The 22,009-nt window shown below is 38.7% G+C and overlaps 1 protein-coding gene across 3 annotated transcripts in view; it reads right to left on the bottom strand.

Moving 5' to 3' along the window:
• GUCY1A2 (guanylate cyclase 1 soluble subunit alpha 2) overlaps window positions 1-22,009 on the bottom strand; it is a 386,320-nt gene that overhangs the window by 167,713 nt on the left and 196,598 nt on the right. For all 3 annotated transcript variants that reach the window (XM_064577515.1, XM_045895137.3, XM_045895138.3), the window contains one exon: window positions 6,639-6,782. In XM_064577515.1, coding sequence (XP_064433585.1) covers window positions 6,639-6,782 — 144 coding nt within the window. The remainder of the gene's footprint in view (window positions 1-6,638; window positions 6,783-22,009) is intronic.

Genomic DNA, 22,009 nt, shown 5'->3' with positions numbered 1-22,009 from the left:
TCATCTGTGACTTGGGTCGAAAATAGGCACAAAGGTAGATTAGTGAGGATGAATCATTATTAGTAAAATAAAACTCTTATAAAAATGTACATGACTTTGAACTTCTATTTCCAGTAAGAGCAGATTATATAATTTGAGCACCCTCCGGCAGGTCAGCTCACAAGGCAATGAAAAATTATTACACCAAGATAAGGAGGGAAATGAACGTCAAGGAGAGGTGAGTGCTAAATCTGAGGGTGCTTGTCCACTACAGGTATCTTCTGACTTCAGAAAGGTTAAGGAACTGAGCAGGACCTTTGGTACTGTAACAGTCTTACAGAACCATGGACACAAAATCCAGAGTCTGAGGGTTGCCAAAGGGGGAAGCCTCAGTAAACCCTCCAGACTTTGAGATGAGACCTTGACAGCCAACACCAAAGGTATAAGGGTGATACCAGAAACAGAAGGTGACTCTGAACTAAGCTGGTCCCCACAGAGAATAAATCCTAGCATTAAATCTTCTGATCTCTGATTGCTAGAGCTCCTACCATTCTTCCCACCAGAAGAACATGTAAAATTTCCCTACGGGAGGGAAATTATTTCTATAATATTTTTATACACAATCTCTAGCACTCAAACAAAAAATAACAATAATTAGGCACACAAGAGATGTAACATGACCAAAAATGAAGTGAAAGGACAGATAATGTAATAGACCACAAGACTCTAGAGAAGGGATTTATCAAGCAAAGAATTTAAAATTAATTACGGCTGACACAGTCAAGGAAATAAATAAAAACAGTATGAAAATTTTTGTCAGATGAATGGAAACTTAAAAAACTATCAACTGCTACCACATTAAGTATCAAGTGGATGGGTTTAATGGATGAATTTCATAACCATTTGAGGGGAGTATTAATGAGAAGATCTGGACAGAATATACAGACTCAAGCTCTAGTAATTAAACAGAAGCAAAGAGGAGAATCTATTATCATCTCATGTACTGGTAAACTCTCAATGAATACTTTAAACATATTCTTTAAAAAACAGAAACATCTTTCTAGTACCAAATAAATTCACTATACAGAACAGATTAGAAAATATATTTAGCCATAAATTTCACCAGTAATATTATAGTAATTTTGTATAGTATTGCTACAACAAAACAGTAATTTACTAAAATTACAACGATTTCATTACCTAAAAGATTAAAAGCAATTTCAAATGTGTCTACTGGATAAACATGGGAGGTGAGAATAGCTGGGCTCAGTATCTTAACTAACAGTGAGTTCATATAATGCCTAAGTAGTTCTTTCTGAATCCTTAGGTTTAAATTCTAAAGATAGAACATTTTAGGTAAGTATACATACTTCAGGGTAAAAGTACATATTAGAATTTTATCCACAGTTATCAATTAGTTTTTTTTTTCCTAAATACAATCTTCGGTTATATTCTCATGGGGTTAATTTAATACCACAATATTTGCAAAGAACAGATCCCTCCAAATATCAAAGTAACAGCATCAGATTTCCTCTATAAATAACAAGTATTTAAAAATTAATTGGAGAATAATTATTTCATAATCTCAAAAAATCCTGTAAGCTCATTAGAAGACTAAGTTGAAGCTTAAAGGAGCTACAATTTAATGTATTACATGCAAATTGTAAGTATATGTAAATTGTGTGTTAGTATTCCTGCCTTTGGACTATGCTGTTAGAAAAGATTCACAGCGTTTCCCTGATTTGCAGTTGAGATTGCTAAGCACATTAGTATTACAACATGATTATACATTGTTTTTTAAACTCTCTTTCACCATCTCTGTATAATTGCCCCATTATATAAAATGTACTGTTCTCTAAACTGATGAAGCAAATTTGAATTATGTGCCTGTGTGATAAAATTCAATGAAAATATTTTTTAAAAACTGAAGTCCCGAAGTAAAACTTAGATATTTGGACACTCTACTCAATCTTCTACAAAAGCCTTAAATCATGAAAATGCTACTTGTCTTTCCAATATATATTTAATCACATTCCCTAGTCAGTTCTCAGTTGAGCTTCTCTTTCCCTGTCAACATTTTCATTTTCAAGGAATAAAGCATAGGCAGTAATAAACATTTTGTTATTTTCATTAAAGAGTGGTTAAATTATTAGTAAAAGTTAGCCTTTCAGCATTAAAAACTGGTCAAAATACTTTGGTAAGATTAGGATCACAAGGTTAAAGAATAGCATGAAATCATACAATTTTTTAGTGAAATCACAATATGGCTAGCTCAAAAGAGAAAGAATATAAACTCAGTATTACTTTTCTTCAAGTGTCTACTGTTGAAGATGTAAGAAAATCAGATTTCCTCTAGGGAGGGAAAAAATGGAATAAGCATAATGCTGACATTTCTATAAATTCAGCCAGTAGACTCAAACACTGTTTGAGAAAGTATTAAAAATTCTAATCATTATTTTTAAAAGCACTCTTAATTAAAGTCCCTGTGGCTGATTTTTCAGATTTGCTATATAAATAGACCATGTTTGTGTTTGCTTTGTAGATACAGTCTATAACTAGCCTCTGAGTTTCATTATTTATAAAAACTGATTTGCTTGAGTATTATAAAGCTAATAAATGAAATTATTTTCTTTTGTTACTTTTAAAATTGTTTAAATTAACCCAATTTTAGATTTAGTGATTCAAGGACATTACCAATCATTTGCAAGCAATTATAATTGATAATTCAGGTACATATTTCCTGTCATGAGGGGTGCCTGGAAGGTTTATACAGTCATATAAACATTATCAATTTATTTTTCAAAATGTGAGAGGTTTGAGGGAGTTTTCTTTTGAATAATTATTGCAGCTCCAATAGCTTAAATTTTAAACACAGCCTAAAACTTACACAGTTTGAAGTAAATAGTCAGCTGGTCACATAACAACCCTACTGCACACTCAAGCATTATTAATAAAAGATTCTTTCAATAAGTCTAGAAATGTTCCAATGGCACCAAGTTGGAAGCCAATTCAAAGTCAAATTAATAGGCCAAAAACAATCCCAAACCATGCAAATAATATGAATTAGTAATGAAGCTAAAATTATTAAGGTGAATTCTCTTTCTGCATTCTTATTAAATCTTTATAGACATTTCCTCTTCTGATTTAATAAGACTATCTGACTCATAAGACAGAGTCACGTTATATCCCACAAATGAAAATATGGATGAGCCCACGCAAACACACAATTCCCTGGTTTTGTTCTATGGTAATTTAAATTTGCTTTGACAGGGCTGAATCAATACAAATCATCTATCTCCTATAAAAGAAAATCCAACATAGAAAAACAATCCCAAACGAGAAGACTGCCCAGCTAGTAGTCTTAAAAATTTAAGAACTGATAGGAATTCGATCTGGACCATGTGTATTTGCAGTTTGCAGCAGATCTGAGGTGGCATCCCTCCGGTTTGTTTTTCCTGGCCGTGGGAGATGTGTCATGCACATACTTGATAACTTGATAATTATGTCCTGAGGGTACTTATATTATTTTTTTAATGCTCCATGCTTTCCTATTTTCACTACTAGGAGTGGTTAGAAAACTCTCTTTACACATTTAAAACTGCCAAATGTAAACGTATTGTATACACAAAGTAGCGATAAAAGGAGTCATTCTGTCCTCTACCCCTGCCTGCACTTTCCCGACTGCAGCCTCCCTCTTCCCACCATCTTCTTCCTCTCCCTTGGAGTGAAGCAGCACCTTGAATTTGCATTAACCATTCCCTTTTTTCCTTTACACTTTTCCCATCAATGTGGATATTTCTGAATAACATATTGTTTCAATTTTCCCAGTTCTGAAACTTAATTAAATGGAATAATACTATAGCATTCTTTTACAACTTGCTTCTTCTGCTCACTATTAAGGTTTTGACATCCATCCATGTGGATGTCAGTAGCTAAAGCCATTCATTTTCCCAACTGTATGGCACACCATGGTATAAATCTATGACAGTTCATCTATTCTATTAGATGGTTATTTATTTCCAGTTTGAGGCGCTTATCAAAGTATGGCCGTGAATACCCTTGTGACTTTAGCCACACCTGGGCAAACATCTAGGGAAGGGACCGTTGGGTGGTAGGAAAGGCACAAATTAAACTTTACTGGTGAATGCCAAGGACACAGTACCATTTACACGGCCACCAGCTGTATGTGATTTCTTGCTGCTCCAGAGCCTCACTAACGACCGCATGGTCAGAGTACCGAAGTTGGACCAAACCAGTAGGTGGGAAACTTGGAGTACGGCACTGTCAGATACTTTTAATGGTTAAATGTGTTGCCAAAAAACTCTCCTAGGGGCGCCTGGGTGGCTCGGTTAGTTAAGTGTCTGCCTTCAGCTCAGGTCCTGATCCCAAGGTCCTGGGATCCAGTCCCACGTCAGGCTCCTTGCTCCACGGGGAGCCTGCTTCTCCCTCTCCCTCTGCCCCTCCCCCTACCTGTGGGCTCTCTCTCTCACTCTCTCTCTAACAAATAAATAAAATCTTTAAAAAAAATTCTCCTAGTCTGTGGTTATCTTTTTTTCTTTTTAGGTGCTATTTGATAAACAGGGTTTTCACTTTAGTGTAGTAAAATTTACACATATTTTCCTTTATGATTTGGTAATTTTTGACTAGACTGGTTTACAAAAAAAAAAAATTGTTCCTTCCACTAAGTTAAAAGCTCCAAATTATAGATTTATAGTTTAATAGTATGGCCCTTCACATTTAACCCAGATGGAATTACTTTATGTGCAGACTCATGAAATAGAGATCCAGTTTTAATACTTTTGTCCATGTGCATAACCAGCTGTCCCCAACCTTTCCTGGAACAGCCCATCCTTTTACCACTTATCAACGTCACGTTTGTCACTGAGCCACTCCCCCTTTTCTCTGAGGCACTACAGCATTATTAAGACATGTTTAGTTTTGAATTCCTATGATTTACCTTCATAGAATCCCTTAGGATTACTGTGTCTGAGAACTGATTGGTGTCTTTTAATTGTTCCAGAAAAAAAAAAAATCCCTTTTATGCATTCCTTCTGTACCTACGTTTGGAAGCCCAAATGAACATACATTTTCCCACTCTGTACTCCATACCTCCCACATATTTTATATTTTACATTATCTTATTCATATTTCCACATTTTTAACTCTCTGGACCGAATGATGTGTAATTTCTTCAGTTCTACCTTTCGGTGTACTTATTTTTCCTTCAGCTGTGTCTAATCTGCTTTTAAACTCATCCACTGACCATTTTCTTTCTGAAGTATTATGTTGCTTGATTAGTAATTCTCTGGTTCTTTTTCAAATCTACTGTTCCTGCCTCACATTATTAAGCTTCTTCTTTTTTTCTTTAATTATATCAAATATTGTCATTTTGATTCCATCTGAAAATTTTGATATCTGACAGCACTTCACCATTTTTCTTATCTATTGTTCCCATTGATTCTCACCCATAATACTTTGAATTCTTGTGTGAATGTGTGGGTTTGGGGTTTTTTTGTGGGGGGAGGAAGGGGTTGTTTTTAGTATTAGCCATTCATTCCCCAGAGTACTTTACCTGTGGAAATTCTTTGAAGATGGGATTGAAGTTGACCTCCTCCAGAAAGAAGTAGTGTTTCCTAGTCTCCTGTTACCACTGCTCATGACAGAGCAATTAATTTAAATTCACCACTTAGATTTTGTCAGTTTACACACGTAATGCAACTGGAACATTTTTTCCCATTAGTTCGGTGATGTGCTCAATAGGTTTAAAAATGTTAAATAGTGTTAAATATTTTTTAAAAAATTCTGACACAGCATTTTAATAATTTTAGTCAGAAGGGACACTCAGAATATCTAATTTGCCATAACTCCAGAATTAGGAATGTACCACATTTTGAGGCTTTCTTTTCTCTATATTTTTAACTCAAATTTGATGAGCTGTTATAAAAGGGCTGCCTTACATTCATGGTTACTTCTCCAAATACACGATTTCTGGTTTATAAGAGTTCACAGTAATAATACTCCTGGGATCCACTGGGTCCTGGCAAGACTATAGGTAGGTGACCTCATCCATTCTTAGAGGTAGATCTTAGATTGCAGAGAGCCATCAGTACCAAAAAGAGTACAGTGTACCAGGAGCTAATTTTCTACCATTTTTAAATTTCCTCAGTTACTGGGCTCCAACCTTCAAGCTCTGCCACATTAAAAAAAAAAAAAAATGCAGAAGTAACCCTGAGTGCTGAGGCTTCATCAAGAACATCTGTACATTACCTGAAGGAAGCTGTTCAGATCCACCATTTTCTTGTCTCTTCATTTCATGCTTTTTTGGATTATCTCTGCAACTCCGATTCTCACTACCATCCTTGGTTGGTAGTGTTGAGTTGGTCACTGACAAGTTTTTCCTTGGTCTAACACTTCAGCTTTCTTTTCTCCAAGGCGATGAGCCTTTCACATACATTTTCCCATTTTGGACATTATTCCATTTGTTCTTTTCTTGGATCTATGAGTTATCTCTAGTTAACCCTCATCCTTCTTGAGTAACCTACTTGTTTAAATGTGTAAGTTACATAAGTAGAACTCAGAACAGAATTTCTTGCCCCCGCCCCGCCCCACCCGCCGTTAAAGGTATGCTACTACTCAAACCAAACTGCAGAGAAGGTTACCTGAATTGGTCTTCCATCAGGTGTCAGCACCTCTTCTGAAAGTTCCATCATCTTGAGTGCCATCAGAGCAATGGGCTTAGCATGGCAGAGGCTTTTCCTATGGAGTCCTGCAGCAACACAGTACGCATCGCCTATTGTTTCCACCTGCAGCCATCAGACAAATCAAATGCAAACATATGATAATGAGCCAGAAGAGAAATGATTAGTTATGTGCAATCACAAATGTTGCTGAAAACATGTCAGCAAAACATCAATAAATTAAGCAATTAGACAACTGAGTGTAATCAGAGCAGAATTTGCAGACGGCTAGCCAAATACTGACATCTCACTCTAGGGCTGTTCATCCACGTTATCACCATAGATGATCACTGAAATTGGGAACAACTGGAATATAGAACAATTATCCTCCACAAAAAAAGAATTGCCAGTATTTTGCCTGAACAATTTCCAAATAATGACCTTTTACAAAGCCACCCTCTTGTTTCCTTCAAACTTCCAATACTGGTAATATTTAAGAGATGAGAAACTGATGTGCAGAAACCCATCCATAATCTTACAAATAGAGAGTTAACAGACACTGTCAGAGTCTTTTCAGACCCTATTCTAATTTTATTGTCAGCATCCATTCCATTCTAAATAGCCACTGCTTTTGTTATAATATTTTAAGTATTTACCCCAGACTAAACTCCTCAAATTTCCAAAGCATATAGCATGGTATAAAAACTGGGCACAACTTATTTTCAGAGGAAAGTTCTCTAATTATCCAAAGTATATGGTGGTATACTTTGGATAATCTGCAAATGATATAACTAATAAGTGGTTAATATCCAAACAATATAAAGAACTCATACAACTGAACACTAAAGAACACAAATAATCCAATTAAAAATGGGCAGAGGACCAGAAAAACCCTTTTCCAAAGAAAACATACAGATGGTCAACAGACCCATGAAAAGATGCTCAGCATCACAAATATGCAGGGAAATCCAAATCAAAACCACAATGAGATATCACCTTACACTTGTCAGAATGGCCAAAATCAAAAAGACAAGAAGTAACAAGTGTGGGTGGGGATGTGGAGAAAGAGAAACCCTCATACACGGTTGGTGGAAATGTAAATTGGTACAGCCACTGTGGAAAACAGTATGGAGGTTCCTCAAAAAAATTAAAAATAGAACTACCATATGATTCAATAATTCCACTTTGGGGTATTTACTGAAGGAAAAGGAAAACACTAACTTGAGAAGACATGCACCTGAAGGTTTATTGCAGCATTATTTATAGTTAGTCAAGACAGAGAAGCAACCTAAGTGTCCATCAGTAGATGAACAGATAAGGAAAACATGGGATATATACACCCCAGAATATTACACAGCCATAAAAAAGATGAGATTGTGCCATTTGAGACAACATGGATGGACCTAGAGGGTATTTATGCTAAGTGAAATAAGTCAGAGAAAGAAATACCTTATGATTCCAGTCATAAGTGAAATCTTTAAAAAAATGAATAAACAAACAAAAAGCAGCAGAACTATAAATACAGAGGACTGCTGGTTGCCAGAGGGGAGGAGGGGGGAGGTGGGTAAAATGGGTGGAGGGGAGTGGGAGATACAAGCCTCCAGTCATGGAATGAGTAAGTCAAGGGAATTAAAACAGCATAAGGAATACAGTCAATGTTACTGTAATAGCAATGTAATGGGACAGATGGTAGCTGCATTGTGGTGAGCACAACATAATGTATAAACTTGTCAAATCACTAAGTTGAACACCTGAAACTAATGTAACATTGTGTGTCAACTATACTGAAATTAAAAAGTATATGGTGATAAAATCCTCAATGATTCTAATATTTTAATTAGAGCAAAGTGATTAAATATTTTATTAAATGTCCAAATCCAATACCACCTTTTCTATGAAACCCTCCATGGTCCTTCCATTGGATTTTAGCAGAGGTAACCATTTCTGCTGTTCTGTTTCAACAGCACTTTTCATACCTCTTTGCTACAGGCTTTCATCATAGGTTATGATCAAGATGTATCCCCAACTGTGATGTCAGCTCTTTAAGAATGGGACTATTTTTTTCATCTCTATATTCATAATGCTTATCATGGTTTCTAAAATATAGCTATTTAATAAACACCTACCAAATGAATAAATAAATCAGCCATGTTTATTATGATTTTAATAAGTCATTCTAATTGTGTGTTCATTTTCACCATTCATTTCATGAGCACATGTACATGTGTGCAGAAAAAAATTGTCTCTGAATGACTAGAGATGCTTTTATCATAAATATACCAAAGCTTACAAAATATGCTATTAAAGATTTAATAACCATAATTAGATTTCATGCTGAATGCATTCTAACAATATAGTATTAAAAAGATGTACTGAATTAAATTCTGTGGGTGCTAATTTAGGGGATATGGTGAGAACCGTTAAGCTAGGAATGCCAAAAGACCATTTGGTCACCAAAATCTTATAAGGAAATATGCATCGAAAATTGTTCCGATAGCCTCAGACTCATCATTAATTTCAACATTTTCACTTCAAGACCTGTTTTCTCGTGCCAGAAAAATGGAAATAAAATCATAGGGTAAGAAAAGAAAAACAGTGCAATGTGAGTCAGCAAAGTTTTTACTCCAAAGGCTGAAATATACTTCCCCCAAGGTATTCCCACTGAGGAAGATATCCAGTAAAAAATAAATGTCTAAAATGTGTCAATCTGGGGCACCTGGGTGGCTCAGTTGGTTAAGCGTCTGCCTTCGGCTCAGGTCATGATCCCAGGGTCCTGGGATCGAGCCCCGCATCGGGCTCCCTGCTCAGCGGGAAGCCTTCTCCCTCTCCCTCTGCCGCTAGCCCTGCTTGTGCTCTCTCTGTGTCAAATAAATAAATAAAATCTTTAAAAAAATGTGTCAATTTACTGTTTTCCCCCTAGAAACACAGGGATCTCTTCTAATCCTCATATTTATCTCATCCTTTTGTATTTCTATACACTTTGATTTTTTATGTTTTTATATAAATGCCAGGTAACACACAGTGTAATATTGTTTCAGGTGCACAATAGAGTGATTCAACACTTCCATACATCACCCGGTGCTCATCACGTAGGTGCACGCCTTCATTCCCATCACCTACTTCACCCATGTCCCCACCCACCTCCCCTCTGGTGACCATCAAAGTGTTCTCTGTAGCTAAGAGTCTGTTTCTTGGTTTGTCTCTTTTTCCCCTTAGCTCACTTGTTTTGTTTCTTAAACTCCACATATGAGTGAAATCATATGGTACTTGTCTTTGACTGACTTCTTTTGTGAAGCATTATATTCTTTAGCTCCATCCATGCCATTGCAAATGGCAATATTTCATTCTTTTCCATAGCTGAGTAATATTCCATTGTGTACATATACTACATGCTGTGAGCTATGTGCTTTGAAACTAACTTCTGATTTTCAGATATCAGAACACATAGGCAATTATTTGTATAAACAAACTGCTTTACAGCCCCTGTGAACATGCATGCTCCTGGAGCATGACCACTTCTTGAAATCCCTATCCTCCTCTCCCTCAGCAAATATCATCCTCATTATCATTTTAGCAAAAGTTTATTGAGTTCCATGAAATGTGTATTTCTAGAATTTTTACCATAAGAATACAGGTGAGTTATATGTTGCACTTTCTCTTTTAGCAGTATATAATGTAGAAGTATGGAGAAGATGGATCAATAGGTTACCAATGGATATGACACATAAATCTAATAAAGTGCAAGACAAATGTGTACACAAAAGAATAAATTCACATTAAAATCTATATGTGATCATGCAAGCTTTTACACTACTTAGTTCTCAAATATTTGAAGTCAGTTTAACTCTCAGAAACAACAGGATCAAGAACTAGGCAAGAAAACAGACATCAAAAAATAATGGCCCCTATCAAGATGTACAATTCTCATAATAAATGCCCAACCTATAGAAAAAATCTAAAAGATGGTTCCATCATGCTAGGCTAGATTATGTTGCAATCACAACCTAACTTCCAAATCTGCATGCATAACAAAGGCTGATTTTTGATTCATGCTATGAATTCATGTGGATTAAGGGATTGGAGGACAGGGGAGAAATATGGTGCCATGTCTCTTCACTCTAGGAACAAGGCTAACAGAAGGTCCCCAACTGGGGCTGGTTGCCATGGCAGGGAAAGACAGGTTCTGACAAACGGTGCACCAGTTCGTGCAGCTTTCTCCCAGGAGTGACATACAGAGCTTCTCCGGATTCATTCACCAAAGCAAGTCACATGGCCAAGCTTAATGTAAAGGAGATGGGAAAATTCAACCACCCTTGTGCCCAGACACGAGCCAGAAATATTTGATGAGCAGCACTAGTAAGCACATGAACGAATAGGTAATAGCTTAAAATTTTTCAAACATCCAGATGTCGGTAAAGTGCAGGTAATGTATCTCTATGATATTTTCTCTTTCCTTACAGATATATTCAGCATCTTAACCTGAAAATCTTGACAAAAAAGCTACCACATTAGTAATACATCCTTCCACAAAAGTTCTATTTTTCTCTCCTCTCCCTTCATTTAATTCAGATCTGTGCAAGTTTAGCAGAATTAAGTATATGTGCAAATTTTAGCAGATTCCCTTCAAAAACATTAGCTGATTTTGCTTCACAGGGAGCAGAAAAAGTAAAAACATTAGATATCCATTACATTTGCTCCTGAGGTGGTTTCCTTGAGTTAAACCAGTTAAACAGGTGGACATTGTAAACATACTAAAAAGACAAAAATAAAAACCTGTCTGGAAAGTTGACTATGTTCTGAATTCCTTTACAACTGACTCAGTGGTTTTAAATAAGATCTTAAATACAACAGACACCATCTAAAATAATGCATCTCAGTTATTTTTGATGTCTCCAACCTGTTCTTGAATGACATTAGAGAAGAATAAAGATTGGCTAACCTAGTCATGGAGATGGAAAAGATAGTCCTTGCATCCTTTTCTGAACACAGAAGAGGAGGTTTATGCACTAAAAATATTATGTACAACTGTTGCCCCATATATTATTATAGATGCTTTTATCATACTAAAAAATGTACCCATCTTGGACTATCATCTTTTCAACCCTTTATAGTAAAAGTCTGCACATTATTCCAGAAATAAAGGTGATGCAGATAAACTTCTTAGAGCTGTGCACTTATCCTTTTTATTTAATCTATTTTGATTTCAAAGTAATCATTTAAAAGAATTCCTGTAACATTCTTTACCCTCCCCTCCAGGCTACTGCTCATGAAATATCTACGAGGTTTCTTGGAAATTTGGGCACAGTGAGGAGGCAGCAGTGTGTGTGTGTGTTGTGGTATTGGGCTAGGATGAGCCTAAAAGAACACTGCATATAATGGGACAATGAATAATCCCAGTCCCACAAGCCTCACACCCACCTCAGTCCTTCAATCCCACAGTCCTGGGTCTGTCTTCTTTTGAACTTTCTAAGACATGTAAAAGAAAGCTTGGGGAGAGGGTCAGAGATATCTGGCAGCCTATTTTACTGACAACCTCCCTCTCTCCCTCTAGATAGCATCAGGAAGAGAAGCAAATGAGCAAGTCTGCCATCTAGTTGTTTGCTTTCTGGTTTTGGTCCCTAAAGTCATTAAAAACAGAAAGAGAAGGAGAGAAAGGGTGAGATAGAGACAGAGAAGAGTAGAGAGGTATTGGAGAGAGGTGTAGGCAGACAGATGAAGTCTACAAATGAAACACGTCTTTTCTCTCCAGGTCTCTCCACGACTTGGTCACCCAGTTGTGATCACATGGGTGAAAGGGGGCTAAGAAACATGCCACATTCTTCATGGGCTCATTGGCTGTGGCTAAGAACATGTGATTCCTAGAAAGGATACCACATTCACCCTTGCTGAAAGCATGGAGTCACACAATCACCTGTCTGTCATCAGGTATGGTTCCTGAATGACAGTGAAAGGGGGCTAGACAGAAGAGTTTCCCAGTGGTTGGTAGGGAGCCTGAGTCCACAGGAGGTTCTGAAGGTCCCTATCACATAGAAACCAGACAATGGGGTTGCTGGTGGTCTGGACACAGATTATCCAAAAGGCTGGAGAGAAAAGGGAGAGCATGGAACAGGCCTCTATGAAGACTTACTAGTACCAAAAACTCAGGAAAAACTTGGGACTTGGGTAGATTGAGGTCCCTTACATATTGCCCTTCACCTCACACAGGCTCAGCAGCTTTCCATTATTTATGTCCCTGTTTTCCCAGATACTCAGCAGGGTGGGTGAAATGAGCGCCTGTCCAAAGATGAAAATTCAGGTGGTGGTCACCAACCAGATGTTTTAGGGCCATGGAATGATCCCCTGGAATATGAGCAACTTGCCACAGACATTAGACATGAACCCAGCTTTTCACTGTTCTAGAGGTTGGGGTTCTTGAAGATACAATGATCCTCTTTAAATATGATTCTTAAGAACCTAAGTTAGAAGCAGGTGGGTGGCTCAGTCGTTAAGTGTCTGCCTTCGGCTCAGGTCGTGATCTCAGGGTTCTGGGATCGAGCCCCACGTCGGGCTCCCTGCTCAGGGAGGGAGTCTGCTTCTCCCTCTCCCTCCCCCCACCAGCTCCAGCACATGCTCTGTCTCTCTCAAAAATAAATCAAGAAGGAGGAGGAGGAGGAAGGGAGGAGGAAGGGAGGAGGAAGAGGAGGAGGGAGGGAGGAGGGAGGAGGAGGAGAAGGAAGAAGCGGAAGAGGGAGAAGGAGAAGAAGGTGGGAGGGCCCTGACTCAGACAAGGCTTCAAGCAAGTAGATGAAGGTGCTGTTGTCTTCAGCGTCATTTCCTTGGCTTAGACACAACGATGGCCATGTCATAAGAGCTACATTCCTGTGGATGAGAGCGCTGAAGGGGGGGTGGGGGGGTAACAGAGAAGCCAGCAAATGCACACCACTGCTGGCCACACAGAGGTCCGACTACTCATGGCAGGTCATCTGGAGCAAGAACAATCTCCAAAGGTAGAAGTGACTCACACTAGCACCCAAATAACTTGAGTACCTCCGTGGGCCACCCTGCCGAAAGTAGTCCGATTTTCCTTCACACAGTGGGTGGTTTTGTAGGAATTGGGCCACAGCTCCCCTTTAGCAATAACAGCAACTCTGTCAGAGTCAAGGAGGCTGTAGTCTGAGGTGAAGAAGGTGACGGAGCTACAGGGGATGTCCTGTTCCTGCAAATGAAAGACTGGAGCATGGGGTCCTGATCCTAGGTTTAGAATGGAAAGGAATGACACTTGTCCAGAAGATCTGACCTCATCGTGTTCCTTAATGATCGCCTTGCTTCTGCAGTGAGTTTGTTCCGAAGACCTTGAACTTGTAGCCTGTCCTGAGATGTCTGAACTCATTCATCAATTACTGGTATAAAACCTTAGCAAATCTGCCCTGTGGCCCTTGAGCATGGCTGTTAGGTGGGGGCTGGTTCAAAAGGTGGGGGTCTCACACCATGGGTATATTTTGGTTGACGAATCTCATGGCCTCACCCAAGTGCCACTGCATTTACCCCAACCTGGGCTCCAGCTGGAGGAAGGCCCTGTCAGCCTGGGCACCCACTGTCCCCACTCCACACTCAACAAAGTTCTTGAAGAGACCACATTCAGGGGCCGGACCTTGCTGCTCCCTTCACTTCTTATTACTTCATTTTCCTTCACCATCTCTCTTCCCTTCACAGGAACATCCCTCCCTTGTCTTCTCCTCTACATCCTCCTTCAATTTTTCCTTCTCCAGCATTCCTGTCTCTCCTCCAGCTTTTCATCCACTACTTGCTTCTGCTGCCATGGAGAAGGTGGCACACCTCAGTTGTCCCCTGAGTCCTCAGTCATCACCTGAGACCTGTAGGACACCATGAACCAGATCTCTGCAGGCACTCCACCTAACATTAACAGGGTGTGGTGGGGGGACACCCTCCTGAAGGTAGGTCACTCACCAGGACCAGAGGTGCGGGACAAAACTGAGGTTTCACAGGCGATGGCTGGCAGGATGGGGTAGCCTGGATATTGCTACACCCCGGCCACCCCAGCTCTAAAGGAGGGGGCACCACTGGTCCCAGTTCCTGGGATTAGACAGAACAGGAACTTCAACTCAGCAAAAAGAGGTCCTATCTCCCACAGAGGGGGTCAAGAAGCACCCTACACCTCCTTAACATATTCATTTAATTAGACATTATATTGGGAATCCACCTGCACATATTAATACCCTTCCTATACAATATGGTTATCAGAAAGCAAAATTATTAAGCTGTCCTTTTTAGTTTTTGTAAATAATCTTGTAGTCATCCAATATGAGCACCTTCATTATAGGGTCCTATTTCATGATGATAAAGGTTGATATTCTGGAAATTATTTTGGTGTATTAATGAGTTAATGTTGCAAAGTCTAGCACTCTGTACTGGTCCTTATGCCGTCTTTGTGATGAGTCATTAAAGTGACCTCATAATACTTCTAACTTTCTATCTCTATCGATGTTACCCCTTGTCACATGGGAACTGAAGTCTTCATTTGGCATAGTCATTAACCAGACTGGCACTTCGGAGTGAGGAGTCTCCGTACACAGACACTGACTCTTTGCACACTCTCAGGAAAATAAAAGGTCATCCGCTCCTAAAGTCCACTGTCATTGCTACCAGTGGATTGCTGCTCTCCCCAGGATAGCTTTTAAGTCACAGCCTGATTATCCTCAGAGATCCTGACTCAGAGGATGGGTTGAAACCAGCTTTATTTACTCTTTTGAAACCTTGAAAACCTCGTGGATATGCTCATTATTTTGAAAGATGGCTCACAAAGAGAAGACGAAAAACTATTTCTACCTCACTGGGTACACAGCTTTTAGGGCACGTTCCCAGCACAGCAAACTATACAAACAAAGTCTATCTCAAGAAGGAGGCCTTACTTTCAAGTTTTTTTTCCCTCCTTCTGGGACTGAAACTGGAAGACACATATCCAATGGATAAATTTCTCTCTCTAGCATGATATCATGTTGGTGTATGTGGGTGTGTTTGTGTGTTTATATTCTACCCCTACTAGATACTTATTTAACTTTTTCTATGTCTGAACCCTAGCACAGTAGCAAGATGGTCTTTAAGAGTTTTATTGAGTGCTTTAAACTGTATCTAATTTCTACATTTATAGGTTGGAACTGTCAAGTTTTCAAATGCAAAACTCAGGACCACCTATATAAAAATCACCCAGAGGATAACTTGCCCAAAATGAGATCCCCAAGGCCTCACACCCAGATCTACTAAATCAAAATATAGGTATAAGGCCCAGCTATCTGTACTTTCACATGTTTTCAGGTATATTTTATGATTTCCAAGGTTTGAAGACTTCTGGTATATTACGTGAGCTAAAAACACTACAATTTTCACCCAGATATTCACCTTTTTTTTTCCCAAGACCCAAAGAGCTCTTGAAAGGAAGAAAGAAAAGCACTGCTACTCTTCTTTTTTAAAGATTTTATTTATTTATTTATTTGAGAGAGAGAGAATGAGAGAGAGAGAGAGCACATGAGAGGGGGGAGGGTCAGAGGGAGAAGCAGGCTCCCTGCTGAGCAGGGAGCCCGATGCGGGACTCGATCCAGGGACTCCAGGATCATGACCTGAGCCGAAGGCAGTCGCTCAACCAACTGAGCCACCCAGGCGCCCCATCACTGCTACTCTTGAACCCGAGCCATCCTATATACTCCTGCTCTGTCTTCTACCCTATCCGTAGGGCAGTAAACTTCTCTAGACATTTCCTTATCTGCCAGAACTTTAAACTACAACTCCTAGCCCAGACACAACCTCCATCCTGCCAACACACCCAAAATGCTGAGTCATTTGGCATAGCAGGCATTCAATGACCCAAAGAAAGTTTGTTGAGTTCAATTAAATACATCCACATCAATTGTGTATAATGGTTTAGCAGTTCGAATGGAAACAACTTCAAGGAATTACTAATAAAAGCCATTTCAAAAAATCCCTCATTCTTTACAAAAAAAAATCTGTCTAATTATATTCATTTTGGTTGATTTTCTGACCCAAATACTACTTCTTTTAAGGATGTCTCTACAGTGCTCAGCCGATACAGCATTGGAAAGGAGGTCATGGATATAAATAGAACAGTGATTTGGCCTGTGAACTACTCCCAAATGAGGGAAAATAGATTCCAAATGACTGCCTATCAAAGAAAGCTTTTTTCCTGATAAAACACTCAGTAGATCCGTCAGTGCAAACTCCACTTTCTTCCCAGGGATCTCAACCATGTGGAATACGCTGTTGTCAGGCCCCAGGTTATTTACAGTAAAAGTTATCGAATACTGGGTCATGTGAACAAAGAAAAATACATTGAAATACCCAGTCAAAATTTCTTTGTAATTTCTTGTAGGATCATCAATGACAGGGCTCCAACTTTCCACTTTCATCCCGCACCACCACTTTAATTTACTCTATGCTCCAATCAAAATGAATAACTCAAAGTTCTTGGCAAACTTTCTGTATCTCCCATCACCATGTTCATACTGGGTTACTGTTCTACTTGGAATCATCCATTCACTCTTTAGAAAATAATTACTGAGTCTATTATTTTCAAGAAAAGTTTTCTAGAGATTCCTGATTTGACAGAACTTTAAACACTGTCCCTAGAGAACAGTGAATGTCTGCTATATTTTCATAAACACATAAGAGTTAAATGTTGTTGAATTGATGTCACAAAAATAGTTTCAAGACTTACAATAAAGCTATAGTAACCAAAGCACAATAATACCGAAGGAATAGACAAATACATCGGTGGAACAGAACAGTGAATACAGATGTAGATTCCCATTAATATAGGCAACTGATCTTTGGCAAAGGAGCAGGGGAAACACAATGGAGCAAAGATAGTCTTTCAACAAATGATGCTGAAACAAACGGACATCCACATGCAAAAAAATGAATCTAGACACAGACCTGACACACTCCACAAAAAAATTAACTCAAAATTAACAGACCTAAATGTAAACTGGAAAACTATAAAACTCCTAGAAGATAAGAGAAAACCTAGATGACCTTGGGGGTGGTGATTGATGCCTTTCTAGATACAATACTAAAGACATGCTCTATGAAAGAAATAACTGATAAATTGAAAGTGCACTTAATTAAAATTAAAGCCTTCTGCTCTGTAAAAGATAATATCAAGAGAAATGAGAGGACAAGCCAGAGACTGGGAGAAAATATTTGCAAAAGACATATGTGATAAAGGACTTGTAAAACTCTTAAAACTCAACAACAACAAATGACCCAATTAAAAAATGGGCCAAACACCTTCATAGACACCTCACCAAAGAAGATATATAGATGGCAAATAAGCATATGAAAAGAGACATCACATCATAGGTCATCAAAGAAATGCAAATTAAAACAATAATGTAGTAGTTACTACATGCCTATTAGAATAGCCAAAATCCAGAACACTGACAACACCAAATCCTGATGAGGATGTGAAGCAATAGGAAATCTTTCATTGCTGTTGGGAATGCAAAATGATAAAGCCTCTTTGGAAGACATTTTGATGGCTTCTTACACAACTAAATATACTCTATGACTGATAACATATGAATGATCCAGCAATTGCACTCCTTGGTGTTTACCAAAGGAAATGAAAACTTAAGCCCATACAAAAACCTACCCACAGATGTTTACAGAAGCTTTATTCATAACTGTCAAAACTTGGAAGCAACCAAGATGTCCTTCAGTAGGTAAATAAAAAAATAAAGAGTGGAACATCCAGAAATGGAATATTATTCAGCACTAAAAAGAAATTATCAAACCACAAGACACAGAGACTTAAGCGCATATTACTAAGTAGAAGAAGCCAATCTGGAAAGACTACGTACTGTATGATTCCAACTATATGACCTTCTGGAAAAGGTAACACTATGGACACAGTAAAAAGATCAGTGGTTGACGGTGACTGACAGATAAGGACAGGGATGACTAGGCGGAGCACAGAGGATTTTTAAGGCAGTGAAAATACTGCCTTAAAATAAGGCAGTGAAAATGATGAAGATATGTCATCTTACATTTGCCCAAACCCATAGAATGTGCAATACAAGAGTGAACTGTAAGGCAAACTATGGATTTGTGGTGATTACGATGTGTCAATGTAAGTTCATCATCGGTAAAAATGTACCATTCTGGTGACTGATGTTGATAATGGATAAGGCTACGGGGGCAGGGAGTATATGGGAAATTTCTGTACCTTCCTCTCAATTTTATTGTAAACCTAAAACTGCTCTAGAAAAATTAAGGCTTCTTTTAAAAAGTGAACAGTGCAGCCCAATGAGCAAATCAAATGGAAATATGTCATTACAAATTTGTTTCTTAAAGGAATATGATCTCCATAAATCCCAATAGCCTCAGGTATCGAAGGAATTATTATCTTTTTTCCTCCTAGATTTTGCTTAGAAAACAAGCTTTCCCCATCCCCTCTTCCATGAGTCAAACGTGTCACATGCTTCCAAGTCCATTTTCATGCTGTATCTTTTTTTTTTTTTAAAGATTTTATTTATTTATTCATGAGAGACAGAGAGAGAGAGAGAGGCAGAGGGAGAAGCAGGCTCCCAAGGAGCAGGGAGCCCGATGTGGGACTCGATCCCAGGACCCTGGGACCACGACCTGAGCCAAAGGCAGACGCTTAACCATCTGAGCCACCCAGGCGCCCCCATGCTGTATCTTTTCTGATCCTTCAAATCCTTCAGTAGAATGTTATCTTTGCTTTTCGTAGAAACTCAGTAAAGCTTGGCTTCAGCATATCATACACTGCAGTCATCTGTGTTTGTACTTTGTTATCACCCTGTCTAGATTACTAGGTCATTTACTTTTTAAGGCCAGGATAATATCCTGGTTATCTTTTTAAGTCCTGCAGGGGCTAATAGAGTGCTAGCACAGTAGATGCTTAGAGAATTATGACTGCATCAAATTGTATTATAAACATCTCTATCAAGAGCTAGCTAGGTCAATATAGATAATGTATAAATTACTTTTCAAAATCAAAGTCATTGTTAACAATCAACTCAGGTTAAGCCTACATAATACCAAATCAAGAACATATTCAGGTGATCAGGCGATTTGCATGAATAATGGAAGTATTTCTATTAAGTAGACAAAATTAACCACTTCCTTCAGGTTTCCAACATTGACTCAAGCCTCTCATACTCACCTGCCACCCCAGGGAATGCTACCACCATTTCTCAGTTGAATGATGGTAATAATATCCTTATGTTCTGCTTTTGCTCACTAACTCCCCACCTGAGATCTGTACCCCACATAATTTTTAAAGTGATTTTTATGAAGCAAATCTACTTGTGTCACTCCTCTATCCTCTATAAAAATCCTTCAATAACTTCACTTTGTTCCAATGATTAAGACCAAAATCCTTATAATGGCTAAAACACCTATAGGTTCTAGTTCCTACCTACCTCTCCATCTTTAATTTGTGCTACTCTTGCATTATTTAAGTTTGACCATGGTGATCTTCATTTAGTTGTTCCAATTTCATCATGTTCCTTTCTGACTCAGAGCCTTTACATATCCTGACCCCACTGCATAGAATCCTCTACTCCCAACATCTTTCCTACCCAATTAGCTCCTTCTCATCCTTCAGATCTCTATTTAAAGGTCATCTCCTCAGGGATGCCTTCCTGAACTCCTAGACTAAAGCAGGTATCTCTAACACAGGCTCTCATAACACCACATAATTTTTCTCAGTCATTCTTATGGTAGTTTATAATTACATGTCTTTTGAGTAGTGATTAATCACTGTCTTCCTCATTAGACTGTGACCTTCATCACTGGTAAAAATGCACCATTCTGGTGACTGATGTTGATAATGGATAAGGCTACGGGGGCAGGGAGTGCCTGACAGACCATGTGCCTGACACATGATATGTGCTCAAGAAACATTTCTTTAAGGTATAAATGGGTGAAAGTAGTTGGTCAAGTTGTGGACCACCTTAAGATCTTGAAATCTTGAGACCTCCCCAAGCACCCTTCTGGAATGGAAGAAGCCTGAGCAATGCTCAATCCACCATCTATTAGCTTTGTGACCTCAAACAAGTTCTTTAATCTTTTTGTCTCATTTTCATCTTCTGTGAAAGGCAGATAATATCTATTTTACAAGGCTGCTGAAAAGATTAAATAATTTTGTACCTCTCTAGTGATAACCATAATTTTAATTAATCATTAACTGTCTATGTAATTATTTGTTTAATGTTTAACCCCAATGCTCAGTTATAAGCACCTAAGAATTTGGACCATGCTTGCCTAGGCACCACTATGCTCCAAGGCTTATTAGCTTAGTCTGTAGAATACAGTAGGTGATCAATAATTATTTGTTGAAGATAAATCAATAAGCATATATAGAGAATTTAGCATGGTACCTGGCACACAGGAGGCATTCAACAAATATCAATGTAGATTGAATGTTTGTGTCCCCCCAAATTCCTATGTTGAAACCTAATCCCCAGTGTAAGGATGTTGGGATATAGGACTTTGGGGAAGTGATCAGAGACCTTTGGGAGGTCTCTACCCTCATGCATGAGATTAGAGCCCTTATAAGAGAGACCTCAGAAGGTGAGCATCCTTGTCCCTTCCACTACGTGAGGACACAGCAAGAAGACAGCCATCCATAAACCAGGAAGTGGGCCCTCACTAGATGCTGAATTTGCTGACAACTTGATCTTGGAATTCCCAGCCTCCAGAACTGGGAGGAATAAAATTCTGTTATTTGCAAACTACCTGGTCTATGGTATTTTTGTTACAGCAATCCAAATGGACTCAGACACTCTTCTTCCCTCCCTTCATAGCAAATTCCCCACGATACTCTCTAGCCCTGATCTTCTTTCATTTGAGTGGAAATGGAGTCAGCTGCTTGCACTGTTCATTAATTCACAAGGTATTTACTACAGATAGTCATTATTTTGAATTATGTATAGAAAAAAATCCCAACAACAATAATCTGCTGAGCACAATTTATGTGTCCACTGTGACAAAAATGTTAGATCAGTACTACTGTTCCCACTTTGTAGAAGCAGAAGGTATGTAATGTGACTTAATTAAGTAACAAGACAGAATTAAAATGAGCTTTTCAGGGGCACCTGGGTGGCTCAGTCGTTAAGCGTCTGCCTTCGGCTCAGGTCATGATCGAGTGTCCTGGGATGGAGCCCCGCATTGGGGTCCCTGCTCAGCGGGAAGCCTGCTTCTCCCTCTCCCACTCCCCCTGCTGTGTTCCCTCTCTCGCTGTGTCTCTGTCAAATAAGTAAATAAAAATCTTAAAAAAAAAAAAAAAAGAGCTTTTCAGGCTTGATACCCAATACCCT

Source organism: Mirounga angustirostris, unplaced genomic scaffold (assembly GCF_029215605.1).
Source record: "Mirounga angustirostris isolate CCGP_5_RB_7025 unplaced genomic scaffold, mMirAng1.0.hap1 SCAF_13, whole genome shotgun sequence".
In the NCBI taxonomy this organism is placed as follows: Eukaryota; Metazoa; Chordata; class Mammalia; order Carnivora; family Phocidae; genus Mirounga; species Mirounga angustirostris.
This window is presented reverse-complemented; position numbering and strand designations above follow the sequence as displayed.